This window comes from Astatotilapia calliptera, chromosome 4, assembly GCF_900246225.1.
Source record: "Astatotilapia calliptera chromosome 4, fAstCal1.2, whole genome shotgun sequence".
In the NCBI taxonomy this organism is placed as follows: domain Eukaryota; kingdom Metazoa; phylum Chordata; class Actinopteri; order Cichliformes; family Cichlidae; genus Astatotilapia; species Astatotilapia calliptera.
The window spans coordinates 19,117,153-19,141,019 of record NC_039305.1 but is presented as its reverse complement, the minus strand read 5'-3'; the positions used below and the strand labels follow the sequence as shown (position 1 = coordinate 19,141,019).

Sequence of the window (23,867 nt, the reverse complement as noted above, 5' to 3'; positions counted from 1 at the left end):
ACAAAATGGACTGTAGGACAGCACTGCTACTTTTAACTGTCTACTTTGCAGGTAAAACTTTCCACTAAAACTAATTTCATGTTTTTTTATGTTATTTTACTTTCTAAATAATTCATTTTTTTCTTCATTCATTTTATTCTTATTGACAGGTGTTGATGGTCAGACTCTGACACAATCTGAACCTGTGGTTAAAAGGCCAGGAGAATCCCACAGACTGACCTGTACCGGCTCTGGATTCACATTCAGCAGCTACGGTATGAGCTGGGTCAGACAGGCTCCTGGAAAAGGACTGGAGTGGATTGCTCACATTTACACTGATGGCAGTAGAACTTTCTACTCTCAGTCAGTCCAAGGTCATTTTACCATCTCCAGAGACAACAGCAGACAGCAGCTGTATCTGCAGATGAACAGTCTGAGCACTGAAGATTCTGCTGTTTATTATTGTGCTCGAGAGTCACAGTGACTCAAAATGTTTCAGCAGCTGTACAAAATCCTACACTGTGCTCCTGATTGTTGCATGTGTTTTGCATAATTGGTGTCTTTGGATGTCACATTTTACAGAATATTTTTAATAATTCTCTGTAAATTCATGCCTGAGTGGAAGTAGTGGCACCAAGAAGGTCACCTCATTATACTCACAGTTAATAAAGCAGTTGTTTATTTATTTTGATGATCATTTCAGGCCTAATTACTCAGGAGATGAGAATAGTTCGGCCAACAGTTTTAATTGTCACTGTTCTTTCAGTAACTTTCAGTAATTCAAATTATTTAGCTGAATTAAAATGTTATTTTTTATTCCACCCATCTATCCATCCATTTTCTTACTTGTGTCCATTTCGGTGTAGCCGGGGTCCTAGAGCCTATCCCCCAGAGGGTGAGAAGTGGGCAATAGCAAGGCTATTTGTTATATGTAATTTAACTGATTGTTTATTTCTTACACTTCTTTATTGTTAGAGTTTAAAATGACAAAATCTAAAACTGCAAATACTAAAGGAGCCAAAACCATCAGCACAGAATTAATAAAATTATCTGTGCTTAGCCTTTTTAGTCAATGTCCACAATAAGTAATAATAATTAATAATTTAAATCTTTGGAAAATTTTCAAAATGCTTTTGCTTACAGGAAATTAGAATGAGATCAGACTGGCCCAGTCTGATTAAAAATAAATAAAAAAACCAACGTCCTGCAGAGGCAGTGCCATGTAACACATGGGTTTATGAAATGAGCCAGAGGACACTCTGGATTGGGAGGATGAAAGTTTTCCTCTCAAAGCCATTTCCTCCACACTTTACACATCCAGCAGCACAAAGTATGTCAAAGTCAAAAGCTTGGATGTGTGCTCACCACATGCTGGTTGAAATTTTTATTTCAAAGCTAGTTTAAAGTTGTTTAACAGTTCATAAGGTGGTCCTGACTTACATTTATACCAGTTCATTTGCTTACTGTTAAACTTAAGTACATTTTGCATGGAGCTACAGGCTACAGAGGCTATAAAGATGGTTGTGAGCAGTCAGGTTGGCAGTTCAACTCCAGGTCCATCCCCATCAGCAAAACTATTTCTCATTTACTTTTGCTTTTTCATCCCACACATCTGAAATTAATTTGGTAGCCTTGGTGTGAACTTTAAAGATATAAAAAAAAAATTAAACTCATGAAATGAGTCATGTAAAAATGCAGTCTATCTACACACACTTACACCTACTCATAACTGACAGATCAATAAAGAGCGGCCGTCACGGTTATGTCACCGCAGTCGTGTGCATATTTTGGTGACATAATAACAGAAAATATGAAATAAAACCCGAAAGACGTTGGGACTAAGTAAAAAAAACAAAACCAATCTTTTTGTGCCTTTAGTCATGGGAACAGAAATGTTTTTAGTTTTTAGAGAATCATCAAAGGCATTATTAGTTGTGAATCATCATCGTTTTTGTTTGTTAAACAGACAAAGACAAAAGAATTTCATACCAGACACACACATAAAGGCAAAGTCAGCAATTGATTAAAGTGACAGAACTGCATAAACACTCCAGTCACCTGTTGTCAGCCACTAGACTGACATTTATTATTTAACCTCTGAGTACTGAGTGGACTGATTTGCAGCAAAAACTACAATCAAGTAAAATTGAAAAAAAAAAAGCAAACAAAATATAACCCCTTTCAAATCAGAGAAAAAGAGTCACACCAAAAAGGAGTAGGTGCAAATGCACAGTCCTTTTATTCAAATGGACATAATGCACTTCCTCATAACTGTGAAGTTTGTGGCTGCAAAAGTGAGAGGACAGAAGAGATGAGTTCAGCTTCATCATCAACCATGTTCTCTGTACCTCTGATACTGCTGCTGGCTGCTGCATCATGTGAGAACCTTTGGGTTATTAACACAACTGAAGACAACAGACATGGGAAAGTTTAAATTGATCATTTAAAGGGTTAAAATTATGAATTTGATTGAAATTTTGATTTTCATGAACAACCCTGATGCTAATCTAAAAAATCATGTAAAAAAAAACTGGACATTTATAGCATTTTGTAAATGTAAACAAGGGGTGGCCACTTTTGGCCACGAACAGTCTGAAAGGGGTTTTTTATGTTTGTCTGCCACTGCAGAAAAAAACAATGTTGCATAAATGTCATTGATGGTGTTAATTATTGCTATGCATCTAACCTTCATTATGGTTAGCAAATAAATCAGATGGCATGTATTATTTAGAAAAAAAACTGGGATTTTATGATTTTCTCTATTTATGAGTTGTTATGATTATGTGCTCTAACTGGTATTTAAAGGGTTAAATTTCAGAATTTTAATGAAATTTTGATTTTGATGAACAGCCCTGATGCTAATCTAAAAAATCATGTAAAAAAAACTGGACATTTTTCTTAATATATAATAATTTTATAGCATTTTGTAAATGTAAACAAGGGGTGGCCACTTTTGGCCACGAACAGTCTGAAAGGGGTTTTTTATGTTTTTCTGCCACTGCAGAAAAAAACAATGTTGCATAAATGTCATTGATGGTGTTAATTATTGCTATGCATCTAACCTTCATCATGGTTAGCAAATAAATCAGATGGCATGTATTATTTAGAAAAAAAACTGGGATTTTATGATTTTCTGTATTTATGAGTTGTTATGATTATGTGTTCAAACTGGTATTTAAAGGGTTAAATTTCAGAATTTTAATGAAATTTTGATTTTGATGAACAGCCCTGATGCTAGTCTAAAAAATCATGTAAAAAAAACTGGACATTTTTCTTAATATATAATAATTTTATAGCATTTTGTAAATGTAAACAAGGGGTGGCCACTTTTGGCCACTAACAGTCTGAAAGGTTTTTTTTATGTTTTTGCTCTCTCTGCACTAAAATAACAATGCATTATAATCAATGTTGATGTGAATCAATTACATGCCCCAGACTCTACTATTAATAATACAAGAAATTTCAGTAGCAATGCAATTATATAAAATTGCGAGATTTGAGGTTGTCGTCCAGCTGGTGCAGTGGACAAACAAACTGGTGTTTAAAGGGTTAAAAAATAAAAAAGTAATAATTATTTTATATTTATGGAAAGAACTGAAGTTACTTAAAAGCTTTATGCAAAAAAAATGGCAAAAAAACAAAAATAATAAAAAATTACAGACCTAATCTGTAGGTGGCCACTTGTGGCCACTAACAAGCTGAAAGGGTGGTGATTTTTAACAGACCCTGAGGGTTAAGTAATATTGATTTCTGTTTCCACAGGTGTGTTTCCACGGGTGTGTTTCCACAGGTGTTTCCACAGTATTGATCTCATTCAGCCAAACTCACTGGTTGTGCAGCCTGGACAGCCTTAAACCATCACCTGTCACGTCTCTGGTTATTCTCTGACTGATAGCGGCTATGCAGCAGCTTGGATCAGACAACGTGAAGGAAAAATTCATGGAATGGACACTGACAGACCTGCACAAATACTCACTATTCAGCAGCAGGCAATCAAACACTTGCACATGCTTGTAGCATATTTAAATATATTTAATTAACAACTATGTATTACTGTGTAAAGGTTAGCCTAAAAGAAGTTCTGTTAATGAACTTGAGGAAATAGAAGTCTTCCTGCTGAACCACACACACTGAATAGAAAGAGAAATAATCATCTTCATGGTAAACAAATAAATATTTATATTATGGAGAGTGTTGGCTATTTTTGCAGCGTAGATCAGGACTGTCATTTTCATATTGAGAGTCAGACCCTGAGTCAGAGCCTGTAAAAGGCCACAGATTAAGCTGTACTGCTTCTGTATTCCCTCAGTCAGCTCTGGATTTTCTGGGCCTGATAGACTCCTGAAAAAAGACTGAAATATGATGATTTTGTCCTAATCAAAGATAACAGCCAATGGATTCACAAGTAAATCCTGGACGGTTGGGGTCAGGTGCCTGAAAAAGAGCTGGAGTCACTTACTGCTGTCACATGATTACATTCATTACACTCTCTCAGCGCTAACCCTTGCTCACAAACATGACACAAGTCAGAGCTTGTCAATCTATTTGGTTCCTAAAATCACTGTTTTGGTATCACTAACTGATGTAGCCATATGGTTTAGATGTGGACTGAAAACTAATGTTGTCATTCTTTTTGGAACACTAGAGGGCGTCCAGTGTCAAGATCAGCCTTTAGGACGGCGAGATTATCGAGTGTCTTCCTGTTGGTTGTCATTTGGGGGCAATGAATTTGGTTTCCAGCAGCAAAGAGAAACTTCTTTGGGTGTCTTCTTATTCACTCTCAACTACTGTCCTGTACAAAGATTAGCAGTCCTGTACATCCCTGGAGCTCGAGGTCAAAGGTCAAGACAGCAAGAGAATATTATGTCCTTTATCTGTAGATAGATCTGCATGTATTCATTTATTAATTACTTTAATATTTATAAATTAAATAGTTACATCATGTTATTGTTGCATTTATGTCCTCAACAATTGTGCAATTTAAAATTATACTGTAAAACTAACAAAGCAGCTTTAGGTTGTGTGAACAGTGACGATACAGTCAGATCCCTGTGCTTCTTAAAAAAGCCCCTCCAGTGGAGACCTGTAACATAATAGAAGTTAGAGATTGTCATTAAAACTGTTAGTCTGAACAACAGTTGATACTATTACTATTGGTGATATCTGAAAAATATTATTGAGTTTATTTATTTATTTTTTCATTAACTGAAAAAAAAAACACAGTTTTTAAAAGTTACCGACTTGACAGATGTTGATGGCCAGTTTCTGGTGGAACCACTGGTTAAAAGGCCTGAAGAATAAAACAGACCAGAGCTCTGAGATTCTCATTCATCAGCTGGATCAGACAGGCTGTCAGAAAATGAGTAGATGTGATTGTCTGGTTTGACAGTTACAGCTGTAGCAGCAAATACTACTCTCAGTCAGTCCAAAGCAGATTTAAATGACCGGTGTGAAATTATTTTATTTATTACAATTACTTTTGTGCTTGGGAGCCACTTGAGGATATTTTTAGTTAATACACTTGTTAACACAAACAATGTCTGATCTGTTTAAGGGAAGTCTGACTTAAAAGCATTCAAATGTTATCTCATGTACCTTTTTTATTTTTTTATTTTTATGCTGTTTTCTCATAGGTGACAGAACTGAGGATGTTATTGAGCTCAGTGTGATTTTAACACTTAAAAGTGTTGACTACGTTAATTTCTGCTCAGTCTATTCAGTGAGGAGGAGTTAATGCAAACTCAGATGCTTTTTACTTCTACTTATCTCACAGTAGCGAGAACGACACATCAGTAGAGTCACAGTTTGATATGATGGACTACAAGACAGGACTGCTTTCAGGTGAAGATTTTCACTCGTAATTAGTTGTTTTGCCTTGAAAAATAACAACTTGTGTTGTAACTATATTATTTTTCTTTTTCATTCAACTGACAGGTGTTGATGGTCAGACTCTGACTGAGTCTGAACCAGTGGTTAAAAGGCCTGGAGAATCCCACACACTGACCTGTACAGCCTCTGGATTCACATTCAGTGACTACTGGATGGCCTGGGTCAGACAGGCTCCTGGAAAAGGACTGGAGTGGGTTGCAAGCCATTATAACAGTGCTAACATCCACTACTCTCAGTCAGTCCAAGGACGATTCACCATCTCCAGAGACAACAGCAAACAGCAGCTGTATCTGCAGATGAACAGTCTGAGGACTGAAGATTCTGCTGTTTATTATTGTGCTCGAGAGTCACAGTGACTGAAGTTGTTTGAGCAGCTGTACAAAATCATGCAGTCATTATTCTGCCTAATTTATTTTGCATGGCAATTGTAGAATATTGAGGATTTTACTAATGCTACCAAGAAGTTCATATTGCTTCTTTACAGTACTTTCAGACATGGTCTCCTCCAGTGGCATCATGTAAACGATCTCATTATCAGAGGTACCCACAGTTCAGACAGTGTGGTGATTGGATGGTGGTGAGTTAATAAGCAGTTGTTCATATGTGTGGAGATCATTTCAGGCCTCATCAGATATTCCAGCTGTTTAAAGGTATTTTCTCAGGATTTTAGTATTATTACATTTTCAGTAATCTATGTACAGTACAGTAGACCGTATAGTACAGTGCTCTGCAAAGGTCTTGAGATAGTTCTTATTTATTCATGCTTTGCTTCATAGGAGCCACATGTTCTTCCATTTCCTTCTTAACTTTATTGATTTTTCAAAATGAATTTGCTTATAGGAGTTAAGGAGTTTATGGGAAAAAAAGAATAAATGTTTTAAACCAGAGAATATTATGAATACAAAAAAGAGAAATTTCACATATTTCCAATTTGTATTCAGTTTGTAGATTTCATTATTAAATTGTTAAATTGCAGACGTACAGTCCCTTTATTCAAACTGACATAATGCATTTCCTCATAATTGTGATGTATAAGAGGACAGAAGAGCTCACATTGGTTCAATTCAACTTCATCATCAACCCTGTTCTCTGTAGTTCTGAAACTGCTGCTGGCTTCTGCATCACGTGAGACGTTTTGGTCAATTCACACTACTGAATACAACAGAAATCCTAAATAATTAAATAAATCATATAGATAACACTGATTTCTGTTTCCACAGGCGTGGACAGCATTGATCATATCCAGCCCAGCTCACTGGTTGTACAGCCTGGACAAGCTTTAACTATCACCTGTCGAGTCTCTGGTTATTCTTTGACTGATGGTGGCTATGGAACAGGTTGGATCAGACAAGGTGAAGAAAAACCACTGGAATGGATTTTCTACATATGGTATAGTGGAGGCACTTACCAAGATGATGCTTTAAAGAACAAGTTCAGCATCAGCAGAGACACTTCTGCTCAAACACTGACAATAACAGGACAGAATCTGCAGCCTGAGGACACAGCTGTTTATTACTGTATATGTTACCACAATGTAATGCAAACCACTGGCAGACCTGCACAAATACTCAGCAGCAACCATGCTTGTGCTGTAATTGTGAATAGAAATAATACCAGTGTGAGACAGAGAGCTTACCGTATGGCAAAGGGTAGCTTTAGCTCAGGAGAGAGAGCAGATAGTTTGCTGATTCCAGTCCTTTCATTGGAGTATAAATGTTTGTGAATGTTCAATAGAAAGCACTTATATGTAGAAAACATGCTTGGGTAAATGAGAAATGCCATATGAAGTAAAAAAGTGCTATATAAGAAATAGCTTCTTCATATGTGAAGGTACGTTGCCCTGTACCTGTGCATGTGCAATGACAATAAAGTTGAATTCTATTCTATTCTATTCTATGTGGTTAGCTTTGTAAAATAAACTACTGTGTATTACTGTGCAGAAGTTGGCTAAAGGAAATTCTATTAATATGCCTGAGGAAATAAAAATCTTCATATTGAACCACAACTATATATTTTTCTATATCATTTATCAGAACTTTTATTCAGTTTTGTGTGCTGAACAATATGAGCCAAAGAATGCCACTGACTGAACTGTATAGCTTCAGGATTCACAGTCAGTAAATCAGTAATAACACGTGTCACAAACTGGGCCACATGACCATAATAAAACAAAAAAATGCACACAAATTCCAGTTAAAAGAAACTGTTTATTATAAGTAACAAATAAATAAATAAACAAATAAATAAATAAATAAGAGAAATTCAAACTAACCACGGTGTGTACTCAGTACAATCAGGACAATCAAAGTATGCAACATCGTTTGATGCAAAAATCCATTTGCAAATAACTTATTTCTGAATACAGCTGACAATTTACTTTTTTTTCCTCTAAACTTTCTAAATGTGTTTCTGTGAAGGAATCAGTGAAAACATGATGGTTAGTTAATGTAAAAAAAACAACATTATTTATGATTTAACACTTCTTCCTAGTTTTAAGGAGGAGTCAATGCAAATATTTTAATGTTTTTCGTTTATACTTATCTGACTGCTTAGAGCATGACAGTGGGCAGTTGTAGTTAAACAAGATGGACTATTGGACAGCACTGCTACTTTTAACTGTCTGCTGGACAGGTGAAACTCTTCACTGATGTTCTTCTGTTTCTTTAATTTACGATGATACTTTATTTTGTTATGATGTCCTTTTTTATTTCTGTTGACAGGTGTTGTTGGTCAGACTCTGACACAATCTGAGCCAGCAATTAAAAGACCAGGAGAATCCCACAGACTGACCTGTACAGCATCTGGATATAACTTTGGAGACCGCAGCCTGGTCTGGGTCAGACAGGCTCCTGGAAAAGGACTGGAGTGGATTGCTTACATATACTGGCTTGATGGCAGCACTTCCTATTCTCAGTCAGTTCAAGGCCGTTTTACCATTTCCAAGGACAACAGCAAACAGCAGGTGTATCTGCAGATGAACAGTCTGAAGACTGAAGACTCTTCTGTTTATTACTGTGCTCGGATCCACAGTGACTGAAGTTGTTTGAGCAGCTGTACAAAATCCTACACTCCTCACTATGATACATTTATCTTCAATGATAACGGCAGTATAATGAAAATTTTACTAACAATAGTTCTATTAATAGTATTACTGTAAGAAAAGTGTCTGTAGTTCATTTTATTTCACTCTGCTAAACTTTCCATTGGTGCCTTCTTCAGTGACATCTATAAGGTGATTCCATTATCAAAGTTAATAAAACATGGAGGTCAGCTAAAATGGTCACAGCCAGTTTTTCTGGAGATCTTTCTTAGGTCTTTTCAGGTGATTCCAGCTGATTTAATGAATGTCCAAGCTGAAACAGTGTGTTGCCCTGATGAAAAGAAACAGAACAACAAAATATTTTTTTTAACAGGATACAAAGTGAAAAAAGTGCATGAGCGCACACAAACACACCCCCAGAAAAAAAACAATTAATAAAAAACAAGGCTTCCATGCATTTTTTCATCACTGAGTTCCAATCAATCTAAAAAAAACAAGTAAATAAATAATATCAGGTTTCAGACATAATATGTAATGCTTATGAGACATACTCTACTTTTCTGCTTATGGGAAATTCTCTGTTCTCTTTTTTTTCTCAAACACACAGAAATGTTAAAAAGAAAAACCTGGAATGACGTCACCAAGTGACAATAATGAACCATTCGGACAGCGCAGCAAGTCTCTCCATTGTCATTTCAAGTGAGGGAATTTGATTTCCAGATGAGAATGAAAAAAAATGATCTTTGGATTTCTGTTTTTATCACTGCCAGCTTACTATGTGTCTGATACAATAAACCAATAAAAAATGTTTATTTCACGATAAAAAACGTTTTATTTACATTTATGTACAGTGTGCACTATAGTTCCAATTTCACATTTACAATACTGTCTTAAAGTCTTGAGTCACCTCTTAATTCTTTATATTTGGTTTTCAGGAAGTTTTTCTTTGGACTCTGGTTGTGTTTTCATTCATTTTGAGTCCAGTCCTTGTTCCTGACAACAAGGAAACCCTTGTTGTGTCTATACAAAAACAGGAAGTTAGAAACAAACAACTTTAAATGGTGCCATTGGGCAGTTTATTGTCAAAACATCATTTCTGCAAATTTAATTTGTTGACTCTATGATGAATGCCACTGATGACAGTTTGACACATAAAATAACTGTTGAACCAACAACATGATTACCAGCGACCTTTTAGCTGAAAACCTGTGTGAGTTGTGTCCTTAAAAAAATGAGGAAAATGGACTTGGACTCACATCCAGTGCACACTCAGATCAGAGGAGGAATGAGTTTCTGACTCCAGCTCTGGTGAATCAACTGTCATCTGATTCAAATGAACTCTCCTCTAGACAGTTTATTTATAAAGTGTTTTACGAACCCAAACATTACAGGTAAGCAGTGGATTTTCCAGTTTCAGTGCAGCTAGCCAAATAATGAAAAACCACTTACTGCATAAGAGACAGCTAGTGTAAATGGACAGTATATCCTCAGTTTCTTAACATAATGCTCATTCTTGCTGCCGGGAGCATTTTTAGTGTTTGTATTTTTTACTAGGTTATTGGTTCTGGTACTGGTTAGCTAACACACACTATGCACATTTGCACAACAGCAGACGACAGTCATATCTGCAGATGAACAGTCTGAAAACTAATTTAAAAAATACTGTTTAGAGATCAAGTCAAAATGAAATGCATTATAAAAGACATAATAAGACAAATATCTCATATTTGTCATCAGTCACTGAAGCTTTGCGTAAATGGACAGTCTGTTTATTCAAATGAATTTAAAGCACTTGCTTATAACTTTGAGGTGTGTTGCTGCATCAGTGAGAGGGCAGAGGAGCTCGCATCAGTTTAGTTCAACTTCATCATCAACCATGTTCTCTGTTGCTTTGATACTGCTGCTGGCTGCTGGTTCATGTAAGAAGCTTTGGTCAATTCACACTACTAAATACAACAGAAATACTAGATGATTAAATTAATAATTTAATTGTTATATCTGTTTCCACAGGTGTGTACAGCATTGATCACATCCAGCCAAGCTCACTGGTTGTACAGCCTGGACAATCTTTAACTATCACCTGCCAGGTCTCTGGTTATTCTCTGACTGATAGTGGTTATGGAACAGGTTGGATCAGACAACGTGAAGGAAAACTACTGGATTGGATTTTTTTCATATGGTATAGTGGAGGCACTTACCAAAATGATGCTTTAAAAAATAAGTTCAGCATCAGCAGAGACACTTCTGCTCAAACAGTGACAATAACAGGACAGAATCTGCAGCCTGAGGACACAGCTGTTTATTACTGTGCACGTTACCTTACAGTGATACAAACCACTGACAGACCTGCACAAATAATCAGCAACATGCAACACACCACCACACACATGTTGTAATTGTGAATCTGTATAATGACTACTCTTTTGCAGCCAATATCAGGACTGTTTATTTTTTAACTTAATTCTAACCATATGTGCTACAACACAGGAATGTTGCTTTTAACTTGTTTTTGTCTTCATATAGTTTCCAACTTCAAGCAAATTAGTTTTCTTTCCTTTTATATTTATATATTTCTTTCCTTTTATCCTGAAAAAAGACTGAACTATAATGCTGCTATTCTACTGACAATCACAGCCAATGGATTCACATTCAGTAAATCTTGGATGGAAGAATGCTGCTTGTTGTTACATGTGACAGTGATTACACCAATTACTCTGTCAGCTCTAATCAGGTTAAGCCAAAGGTTGGACCCAGGGTGTGGATTCACAAACACGAGTTTGAAGTGAATGCTGTCTTTATATACAGTTGCAGTGTATTTAAACAAACAGACTTCTCTGGGAAAATCTGAAATGGGGACTGGGAGGGGGGCTAGCGACTGAGCAGGAGAACTGCCTGGCAGGCAGGATGACAGTGGAGGAAGCTGGTTAATCTGAGGGCTCGAGCGCAGCACATCACCCAAACAGCTGAGGCAGTGAAAGGATGGAAAACAGGCGCTGGAGATCACACACAGATAGGTTAACAGGAGGCTTGGAATAAAGACGGTGCATAACGGATTGAGGAGACAAGTGTTACCACAGAGGTAGTAGTACAATGTGGTGGAATTTGCCTCTTGAGAAACGCTGACCTGATGAAGGCAATCTAGAACAGTTGGGAGAGGTCCTCATCTGAGGCAGCTCCAACCTGGTAACGCCTGCTTATGGAACAAAACACAAAACAATAACACATAACCCAGCCTGCTCATACCCTAACAGAGCTGACTCTTGCTCAAATCACACAAGTCAGAGTTGTAAAACTGTTTGAACTCTAAAATCACTGTTGACGTTTCACTACCATAAACAAAAATATGCTTTAGGATTTAGACTGAAAACTAATATTGTCATTCTTTTTGGAATGCTGGAGGACAGTCAGTGTGAAGTCTCACCCTTTAGATAACAGCTAGATGAGCAGACTGTGAATTTAGCTGTGATTGCAAAAACGTTAGGTACAGTTAAGTACATCTTCAATTTTAAGAGAACTCCAAAACTAATAAAGTAACTTTCAAATCTTTTATCATTTACCTTTTTAATGATTTAATTTCTGCGCTGTGTTTTCTCGTAGGTGACAGAACTGAGAATGTTATTAATCACAGTGTGATTTTCAACTAGTAAAACTAGGAGTTAATGCAAAACTCAGTTGTCTTTCACATCTATGTATTTGACTGTAGAAAGAATGACAGATCAGTTTTCACATTTTGATATGATGGACTGTATAACTCCTATGTTTCACTCCCTGCTGGGCAGATGAAGGTTTTCACTAGTATTTAGTGGTTTTGTTGTGCCCTTAAACAGGGGAAATATTGAGGAAAGATGAATGAAGACACTGAAACACAGCTCTCACCTTCACTTGTCTGTACAGATTGACTGAGGGAAGAGGGGTGCGTATTCCCACATTTGAGCCCAAAGGCATTACCAATAGATCAACTCACAATCATCCAAGGCCAAACTCTTGCCACAGATTCCCACTGCATTTTCCCTGCAGCAACACAGTCAAAACAACAATGAAGTTATTTTATTAGATATAAAGAACAAAAGGTTTTACTCAGAAAGGAATTACGTTTCTAACCCACCACATTTTGTCTTGAAAAACTTTAAAACTTATTTTTTAACTGTGTTATTTCCATTTTCTTTGTTGGCTTTTTTTTTCTTAATTTGTCTGATATGTGTTGATGGTTGGACCCTCACTAATTCTGAACCAGCAGTTAAAAGGCCTGAAGAATCCCACAGACTGATTTGTACAGCCTCTGGATTCACATTTAGTGACTACTGGATCATTACTGTGCTTGAGCCACAGTGACTGAACCTGCTTGGACATCTTTGCATAATTCTAATTACAGTTTATTTATTTTGCATCTTAATTTTAATGCAATGAGGATATTGCTAAAAATAATGTTATTGTTACTAATACTACTGAGGTGTCTCTTTTGGACTTGTCTGAGAAGTTCTGGAAAGTTTTCAGTTCTTTCAGCTGTGCTCTTCATTCTTGTCTCCTTCAATGCCATCAAGAAGATGATTTCATTATGAGCAGTATCCATCCTTCATATAACATGGTGATCAGTTAATAATAAACTTTTCATATCTGTTCAGATTTCAGGCCTCATTAGACATTCAAGCTATTTAAATGGATTTTCCAGGTCCAGCTGTAACAACTTTTCCACCCGAATGAAAAGAAACAAAACTGCAACACACTCATCAGACTTATCATTGCATCTGTATTAATGTTGAAAGAGAGGGTTTATGGAATTCTTCTCACTGAAACTTTCACACACATCCCAGAGTGACGCACCTCTAAGAAGCATAATGGCACAGAACTCAGACGGTCATTAAACTGTTAGTCTGAACAACAATGGATACGTTTTGCTATCTGACATAATTTCCTTAGGGAGTAGTACTAAATTCAATTCAATTCAATAAAATTTTCTGATTACAATTCTGTTTATTTGTTATCATGATACAATATTATTCATTATTATTATTATTAGCAGTAGTAGTACTTGTACTTGTACTTTGGATTTTATTTGAGAGCCACATTGACTGGAGCTAATTTAATAGCTATACAAATCCCATCAAAATCAATGCTGATTATGTGGGTTTTATTGAAACTGGCAATATTTAATCTCAGAAAGATGAGGCAAAAAGAAAAAGGAAACAAAAACACACATCTTTTGTACAGTATGAGAAAAAAACAACAACAACCAAACAATCAAACAACAAAAAAAAACCACTAGAGGGCAGTCAATATCAAGTTTCTCCCTTTAGAGAACAGTGAGTGTAGCTCAGAAAGCCGGTGTTTATTAAACCACAATGACTGTGACATTTACAAAGATGCAATAGCCTATATTAGAATGGAGAGTAGAATGAAATGTATAATATGCTGGGGTTTTTTTTCTTTTTTTAATAGAAAAAAAATCTTTATCGCATCAAAATAACAATGATTTAAAAAACAAATATGAACCATAATAAATACATGTGCAACAGACTTTTTTTTCGTTGGCATTTGAGACTGTCTGAATTGCTCACCGTCTCTTTTGCGGCTTTATTGCCACTATGGACTGAATGGTAAAATGACTGATTCTTATACATACTATCTATACAACATGCCACATTCATCCACTCATACAAGCACTACTAAACTCAAGTGCAACTGATAAACATTGACACACACATTCACACTCAGATGAACGCATCGGAGGGCAATTTGGGGTTAGTATCTTGCCCAAGGATATTTGGCATGCAGATTACTCTCAGTAGCAGTCATTCACTTCAACAGCTCCACCTCCAGAGTTGACAGCAGATAGCAGCTGTTTTTGCAGGTGCAGTGGAGAAAAGTGAGATTAACAAATTTAACAGTTTCAGTTCTGCAAAATCCAAAGAGCAAATTAGAGTATTAAGCAATCTTGAAAGAATAAGTCAGTTAGTATTTTTTTAAACATAAAATCATAAGCTTGAAAGAAAAAGGCAGAGCAGTTTCATATCATTTTTTTTAAATGAGCCAGAACCATAAGCAGTATTTTTATTTTTATGTTTTTGCACTCAGTCACATGTGTTTCATTTCCTGAGTTATTGCTTTCTGTGGTGCAGTATTTCCTGGTATTTCTGTGACTGAAAACACTATTTGAATACTGAAGCATTTTTGACTTTTGGTGTCACGAAGTTTTAGCTTTCAGTAGCACAAAGGTATGAAAAAAAAACCCACTCAGGAGGCTGTCATCTTGTAAATAACCCATGAAAGAATAAAGTTATGTTGAAACCATGCACACCATTGTTTTTCTTGTGACATTATCAATAAGTTTGATGTGTCACATGGCCCTCTTCCTATTGAAAAAACAAAAGTTCTATCCAAGATGGCCGACTTCTAAATGGCCACCATGGTCACCACCCATCTTGAGGAGTTTGCCCCCTCACATATACTAATGTGCCACAAACAGGACTTTAATATCACCAAACATTCCCATGTTATTACGGTGTATCCATATAAATAGCCCACCCTGTATTACTCCCAGTCAGTCCAGGGTAGATTCACCATCTTCAGAGATGACTCCAGCAGTAAAGTCTATCTACAGATAGACTTTACTGCTACATCCACATCAGTCCAGCTCTAAGGTCTTTACACTGGCTGCATGTCCGTCAGAGGATAGACTTTAAAGTTCTGATGCTGGTCTATAAAGCTCTGAATGGTTTAGGACCAAAACAGAGGTGTGGACTCGAGTCACATGACTTGGACTCGAGTCAGACTCGAGTCATTAATTTTATGACTTTAGACTTGACTTGAAAAAATGTTCTAAGACTTGTGACTTGACTTGGACTTTTACACCAATGACTTGGGACTTGAATTGGACTTGAACCGGTTTACTTGAAAAGACTTGATATTTTACCCCAAATATAAAATTTAACATGCATATTATATAGAGATTGAAAATGTGACGTCATTCACGGGTAGAACCACAAAGGATTCTGGGAACTCGTGGCAAGCGGTCAAGCGGTACTAGCGCACGCAGGCTTTCAATTAAAATCAGTTATACAGCGATAAAAAGAAACACAAAAATGTCAAGAAGCTGTTGTATTATTAACTGCAATAGCCGGTCGCATGACAGCCACGGGAAGCCGACGGGTAAAGAGATCGGTTGTTATCGGATTACGTCGTTGAAGAGAAATTGTTCGAGCCATGTTTCCGAAGTAACAAAGAGGCGACTGGATTGCAGCCATTCAAAGACCAATTATAACGTCCCAGAACACTCCAGCTCACAGGTTAGTCTGCTCCAAGCATTTACACAAAGGTCAGTCTTCTGTTGTAGTTATTACGTATTTTATCATAACATAATTGTTGATATAGGTTACAAGCAAGTCTGGCGCTGAACAGAAATTGTTGCGCTATGCTCCTTTGTTTATTGTGCATAAATAGTGAATTGTCCTGACACAATATTGCGTTTCTCCTCTGTTATTATGGTACATTGACAAAAACATATACTTTTATTCACAGGATAAAACTGTTGTTTTGTATCACTAATTGCCCAGTGCGATTACAGCATACAGTATTATTGTCACTGCTACATTTCTGTGATGCTACCAGAAATGATTTCCACTGCTAATTAATTACCATTGAGCTCAAAGGTCCTATTAATAAACGGTTAACGAATGTGTATTTATGACGACGATTTGTGAGACTGGTAAACTTATGATACGTACGATGGTCTTTCGTTCTACACGGTGCGTTTCAAGGTCCTGCACCCATCCGTCGGTAAACTGTACCTGGGCTTGTTGCAGTGACCTGAAGTTACTAAACTTCATGAGTGTATGCACTCACTCCAAGAACCGTATGATTATAAATATGCATATAAATATGCTACGATGAGATAGCTGACTTCATCTAACTAGCAAATGTTGTCCAGGCTACGTTGGTGATACAGTTTTTTTTAATGTGTATGATATTTTTGTCATGCGATTTTAAAGCCGGTCCTACAACCGCATCCAAGAATAACATGCAGCTTATCTCAGAACTGTCGGTGAAAATTATTCTTGGAGCTAGGTTTAATTGAGCTGCATTTTAAAGAGGTGCAATTTCACAATTTGTGTATATTTTCTAAGTTCACTATTTTGTCATGTGTTGAGAAAAACACAGATTTTAAAATTACATGGTCTAATATTTACATTTAGCATAACTGCAACATTATTTTTTCTTTTTTTTTTTTTAAAGACTCGAAAGGACTTGAAATTCAAAGTTTCAGACTTGTGACTTGACTCGGACTTTTACACCAGTGACTTGAGACTCGACTCTGACTTGCCTGACATTACTTGAGACTTGACTTGAGACTTGAGGATAAAGACTTGAGACTTACTTGAGACTTGCAAAACAATGACTTGGTCCCACCTCTGGACCAAAATACATCAGTGACCTCCTGACCCAGTATGAACCTTCCAGATCCCTCAGGTCATCTGGATCCGTTTTTTTATCAGTTCCCAGAGTCAGAACCAGACACGGAGAAGCTGCATTCAGCTTTTATGCTCCATATATCTGGAACAAACTCACAGAAAGCCTCAGATGAAACACTCAGTTTATTTAAATCCAGGTTGAAGACTCACCTATTCTCAGCTGCATTTGAATAAAATACCAAATCCACACTTTTAAGCTTAAATTTCAAAACTTAAATTTTAACTACTGATTTTATCTACTGTTTTTTTTAATCAATTCTAATCATGCTTTTTATTTGTTTTTGTTTTTAATGTCTCTGTAAAGCAGCTTGAATCACCTTGTTGTTGAATTGTGCTATATAAATAAACTTGCCTTGCCTTACAGATGAACAATCTGAAGACCGAGGACTCAGCAGTTTATTACTGTGCCAGGAGAGACACAGTGAGTTGAGTTCCAGAGGAGTGATACAAAAAATATTTCCTCTATTTCTTATTACAACATTACAAATTTGACTTATCTTGTATAACATTTTATAGCTGTGTTTATTTTAGTGAACATGTTTAGTTATTAAAATAAGAATCCCTACTCTCTCTTTGGCTCTTGGCGAAGGCAGTCGCACTTTTTCTCCTCTCCTCCTTCCCCTTATCTTCCCTGCTTAGCCTCTTGTGTCCTTGTCCTGTCTCGTGTACACTCTCTCACAGTCTGTTCTCTAAAACCTAAAAGAGAATTATGGATTTGATCAACTGGTCTCTGAATACTATTGACACCAGACATGGAGGGTCGTGTGCCTGGCGGGACTGCCGATTGAGGACGCTGAAGATATCTACCTATTCAGAACCATGATAATAGGGTTCTTGCTGATTGGAGCTGGCTTGGCCTTGGCTTATCGGAGAATTAAGAAAGTGGAACCGGCTGTTCAAACCCCCCCAAGGCTGCCCGCTGGGATTGAAACAGTGGGACGAGGTGCAACTTCTCAGAATGGGCTCACTGAGTGCAGCATGGTTAAGATCTTGGAGAAGCTTGCAGCTGCTGTGAATACTCAGAGCGTATGTTGGATTACATCAAGGAGAAGTTCACTCAGAATAACATCTCTGAGCGAAAGTTGGATCACATCTTGGAGCAGCTCACTGCAGTCGTGAGTTCTCAGAATCGGCGCACGGAGCGCAAGTTTGATAACATCATGGAGAAGCTCGCGGCTCTCCAACGGGAGATTGAGAGACCAGTGTCGGTGTCGCCATGTTCAAGAGCAGCTTTGAAATTCTCATGAGTTGTTCGCACAAAAGAAAAAACACCATTTTATTGCGGCTATCCCTTCGGCGCCAGCTGTGGGCTCAAGGCTGGAGCCGAACAAAAACTCCCTGATTTATATCATCTGACATGTAATCAGTTTCATCCTGTATGTCAGTGACATCTCTAAGTTGCACTTGTTGCCTAATAATAATAATAATTCTGTGTTTAGACTGTTCTTCCCACTCTATGCAAGGCCACCTGGGTTGGCTGGTAGACTGTTTACTTACCCTCCCATAGGAGCCCAGCATGAGTAGAGGTCTCTTTTTTTCCTCTTGTACTTTCCCATTGTGGTGTACATTTCAGTGTTTTTTTCTGTAATGCAACCGTTCTCTGAGTTGTATCCCCATGTGATGTCTGTGTTGTGTGTGTAAGGTCGGGGGGCGGGTTCATTCCACTGCAGGGCAACCTGCCACTGCATGTGGCGAATAAAATTTGAACTTGAAGCTTCACTTACAAAGTCTGGTTGTTAACACTTCATAGTAAATAAGAAAAATATTTTGAACTCAGTAAATCATGAAACTAAATCTTTACTCTAGTCAAGTTAATATATCTGAGGGAGTTTGAAGATAACCAGCTTTATTAGCCACTCTTTGTTGGTTCACATTGTCACTGACAAGGAGCATTACTTATTTGACTCACACTAAAAATTCCTTTACAGCAAAAAATATTCAAGGAGTATTCAGGCTAAACACATGAGAGGCAAAAACATCTGACAAGTTCATTCCAAGTGAATCTTTTCTGGGAGGGGTCAACACTAATTCAGATGTATTTTACTTCTATATATATGTCACGGTCCTGAGTCTGTGGACTCAGTGTTTTTCTGTTTGTATTAGTTATCTTTGTTTTCATGATGTGTTTTGATTCTCTTGGGTTTGATTTCTGTCACTGTATCCCCTAGTTTAGTCCTCATCTGTTCAGTTTCCTGTTTTACTTTGAAAGTCTGTGTACTATGTCAATGTGTTGAGTTTTGCCTCCCCTTGTCTTGTCATGTCTGATGAGTCCCAGCTGTGCTCTCCTCCTGTTTCCTGTTTCACATTCCCTAATCACCTCAGTATGTATTTAAGCCCTGTGTTTTTCCCTGCCAGTTGTTGCGTCCTCCACGTTTGTTGTGTGTGTATCCATGGTCGTCTACCTTCAGCATCTCCTGTCTAGTTAGTTTAAGTTGTTGTTTATGTATCGTCCAAAGGTGACTCTCCAGCAAATAAAGCCGTCGTTTAAGTTAATGTTTTGTCTCCGAGTCCTGCACGTGGGTCCAGCCACCGACAGCCACACAACTCATCGTGACAGAAGGACGCAACCATAACATGGACCCAGTGGACTCAGCTCACCTCGAGAGAGAGGTGGACCTTGCTCGCATCCTCGGACTGATGACTCGCATTAGCCACGCCTCAGATTTGCAGACGTTCTCAGTCGGGCTGAATGCAATACAAACCATATTTGACAGAAATCCTCAACTGCGCAAGCTGTCTATTGCCTCGGAGTTCAGCCGTTCGCTGACCCAGGCTAAGGAGGCAGTCAAAGCCCGGGAGCTGGCCCCATTCACCCTCATCTCCTCATCCACACCGCCTCAGTCACAGCGAGCAAGCCTTCTCATGCCGCCGCAGCGGGCGGAGCATTCTAAAGCCCCTCTGCAGCAGCTGAAGTCGCAGCATTGGACTCCTTCCTCCCTCACGTCTGGTTCCGACCACCCCTCACCTGCCTCATGCCTGGCAGGAATGTGGTCGGAGGATGAGGGACCAGTCACTGTTGCTCCGACACCCTCCGTTTTTTCTGTCGCTCCAGTTTCTAAGAGAAAGCGGCGTTCTCGTCGTCGCCATCCCTCACCGCAACCCGAGTCCAGTTCTGAACTGCTGGACGTGGTGAGTGAACAGAACAGTTGTCACCCGGCTTCTTCCACGCTGGGAATTTCCAGCTCTGAGCCAGCGAATTCGGAGTCGGTTAACTTTTTGACTGTTAACTCAGGGCCTGCAAAGACAGAAACTGATGATCCCAAGATGGCTGACTCTGAGGCTGTCTTTCGGGACTCTGAGCATTCTAATCTTCCCTCTTTTGTTTCTTCAAAGTTTGAGAATATTCAGGAATCAGATGACCTTATTTCAGAGTCAAAAGAGGTTTTTTGTCCTGTAACTGAGAGTGGTGTTTCTGGGTTTCATTCTGAAAAGACTGGGGTTTCTGTTTTCGCTTCTCAGGCAGGTTATGTTGATTCCGAGCCACCTGTTTTTGGATCAGTTAATAGTGAGTTTCCAGATGTAGATTCTATATGTGAATCTGTTATGAAATTTTCTGACTTGGGCAATCATGATCTCACTTGGGACATTAAAGATGCAGCTCAAAAGACTATTTCTCTTACTGCTGAACTAAACAGGGACAGTTCAATTTCCCAGCCACATTCCATCTATGCTGTGCAGGCTATACCTCATGAGGCTGTTGTTGGTGTTGCTTCACCCATGGTTTACGCGGCTCACCAGCCAGTTCATTCTGAGGCTTCCTATGATAAACCTCATGTTTCCATAACCTCCCCCGAGTTAAATTTCACAAGCCTGGAGTCTGCTTATTCAAAGACTGTTTGTGTTGCTCATTGTGAACTCTTCCAGACTATACGTCCTGTGACTGTCCAGGTTAAGACCAACCAGGTGTCATCTGCTGTTACCAAGCTGGCAAAAATACTTGGTTCGAACACTGCAGAAGTGGTTGCTCAAGTTAAAGTTTCGGTTCCACGATCATGTTTGTATGACTCTGTGCGCCGTGCTTTTCAGCCAGTAGCCCTGGACACTGTGTGTGCAACTTCCCAGGCTGCGTTTTGTAAGACTGTGTTTTATGTTGCTTCACACCCAGTTTCTTCAGATACCGCTTGTATAATTCCTCCAGCACCTGTGACTGCCCCTGAACTCGTTTTTTCTAAGACTGCTAACGTCAACCTGGACAACTTAAGAATAGCGGTTTTACCAAGGTCAGCCTGCCGTAAGTCTCGGTTTTCTAGAACCATGTCTGGTACCATAAACCTGGTTTTCCCAGTGACTGTTACAGCTCCTCTGCTCTGCTCTCCGCGTCCGGTTCCAGTTCCCAGGCAGACTATGGCTCCGTTCATCCCTGCACCTGTATCTGCTCCACGGGCGGGGATGGTGGGCGCCCGGTCGTTGCCTGTACCTGTTCTGGTTCCCTGGGTGGGGGCAACTGAGACCCCGCTGACTCCTGCACCCGTTTCAGCTCCTCGGGTGGGAGCAGCGGCGGTCCAGCTAGCTGCTGCACCCACACCGGCCCCCAGGGGTACGGCAGCCAGAACACAGCTCTTCCCTGGCCCTGTATCTGTTCTTCAGGTGGCGGTGGCTGGGGTTCGACCAGGCCCAGTACCCGTCCCTGTTCCCCGGAGAGGAGTTGCTGAGAGTCGGTTACCCGCTCTGTTGCATGTTCAACAACCATCACTACACCCAGCACGACCATCATCGCGACCACCACTACAACTTCTGTTTCAGTCAACCGTCCAGTCTCACGTCATGTTAGCTGGGGGTTCAGGTGAACCCAACCAGTGTCCTGCCTCGTCTGCTGGGGGTTTGGGAGAACCCAGCCAGCCTCAAGTGTCGGCTGCTGGAGGGCCCGTGGAGCCCGTCCGGCCTCACGCCACGTCTGCTGGAGGGCCCGTGGAGCCCGTCCGGCCTCACGCCACGTCTGCTGGAGGGCCCGAGGAGCCCGTCCGGCCTCACGCCACGTCTGCTGGAGGGTCCGAGGAGCCCACAGCCAGCACATCCTCACATCTGCTGGTGGCCCTGGAGGACCCAGCCAGCACATCTCCACATCACCTCCTGCAGCCGTCCCGCTGCCGTCAGATCCCGCTGCCGTCAGGTTCCGCAGCCGTCCCGCTGCCGTCAGGTTCCGCAACCGTCCCGCTGCCGTCATCCACGCCTGGTCCGGCCTCCGCATCCTCATCATCTTCGCCTGGTCCGGCCTCCGCATCCTCATCATCTTCGTCTGGTCCAACCTCCGTGTCTTCATCCACGTCTGGTCCAGCTTCAGCTCCGCCTTCGTCTGGTCCTGCCTCGTCTGGTCCTGCCTCGTCTGGTCCTGCGGTTGCCACGCCGCCGTCGGTGCCAGCTCGACCTGTTCCGCCTCGCCTCTGCCAGCCGTTTTCCAGGCCGCTAAGTTGGCATCATGGCCTTCGGGGACGGCCTCCGGAAGGAGTTCGTCGCCACCGCTGGCATCGCGGCCGCCCTCCGGACCTGCTCAGTGGCCACCACTGCCTTTCGAGTGGTCGGCCTCCGGAACTGTTTGCCCGTCGCCGCCGTTGCCGTGTGCACGGTCGGCCTCCGGAACTGTTTGCCCGTCGCCGCCATTGCTGTGTGCATGGTCGGCCCCCTGAACTGTTTCGGCTCTTGTGTTGTCGACTCCCGGACTTTGCTATGGACTCGTGGATAGTCTTGTTTTGTGTTGACCTGTTTTTGGTTTGTTCTGGTCTCTTGTGCTCCTTGTTTTTTTTTGTTTGGTCTCTGTCCCTCCATCCTGGGCCCCCTCCGCCCACCCTGGCCTGGTTCTTTGTGCCTTTTTTGTTTGGGGCTGTCGGGGGCCAGCCCTTTGAGGGGGGGGTACTGTCACGGTCCTGAGTCTGTGGACTCAGTGTTTTTCTGTTTGTATTAGTTATCTTTGTTTTCATGATGTGTTTTGATTCTCTTGGGTTTGATTTCTGTCACTGTATCCCCTAGTTTAGTCCTCATCTGTTCAGTTTCCTGTTTTACTTTGAAAGTCTGTGTACTATGTCAATGTGTTGAGTTTTGCCTCCCCTTGTCTTGTCATGTCTGATGAGTCCCAGCTGTGCTCTCCTCCTGTTTCACATTCCCTAATCACCTCAGTATGTATTTAAGCCCTGTGTTTTTCCCTGCCAGTTGTTGCGTCCTCCACGTTTGTTGTGTGTTTATCCATGGTCGTCTACCTTCAGCATCTCCTGTCTAGTTAGTTTAAGTTGTTGTTTATGTATCGTCCAAAGGTGACTCTCCAGCAAATAAAGCCGTCGTTTAAGTTAATGTTTTGTCTCCGAGTCCTGCACGTGGGTCCAGCCACCGACAGCCACACAACTCATCGTGACAATATAAGAAAGATCTGAACTCACGGTTTGATATGGTAGACTGTAAAATTGCAAAATATTTTTTTCCCCACAGCAAGGGATCGAGAGGTGATCGTGGCTCAAGAGTTGGCAGTTCGTCTTGTAATCGGAAGGTTGCTGGTCGTTGTGTCC

At 40.0% G+C, this 23,867-nt stretch overlaps 1 gene segment (V, D, J or C); it reads left to right on the top strand.

Moving 5' to 3' along the window:
- On the top strand, nt 1–6,224 carry LOC113021547 (Ig heavy chain V region 914-like). The segment is given in 2 exon segments: nt 1–51; nt 5,914–6,224. Coding segments are annotated over 2 exon segments (357 nt in total).
- The last annotated feature ends 17,643 nt before the right edge of the window (nt 6,225–23,867 follow it).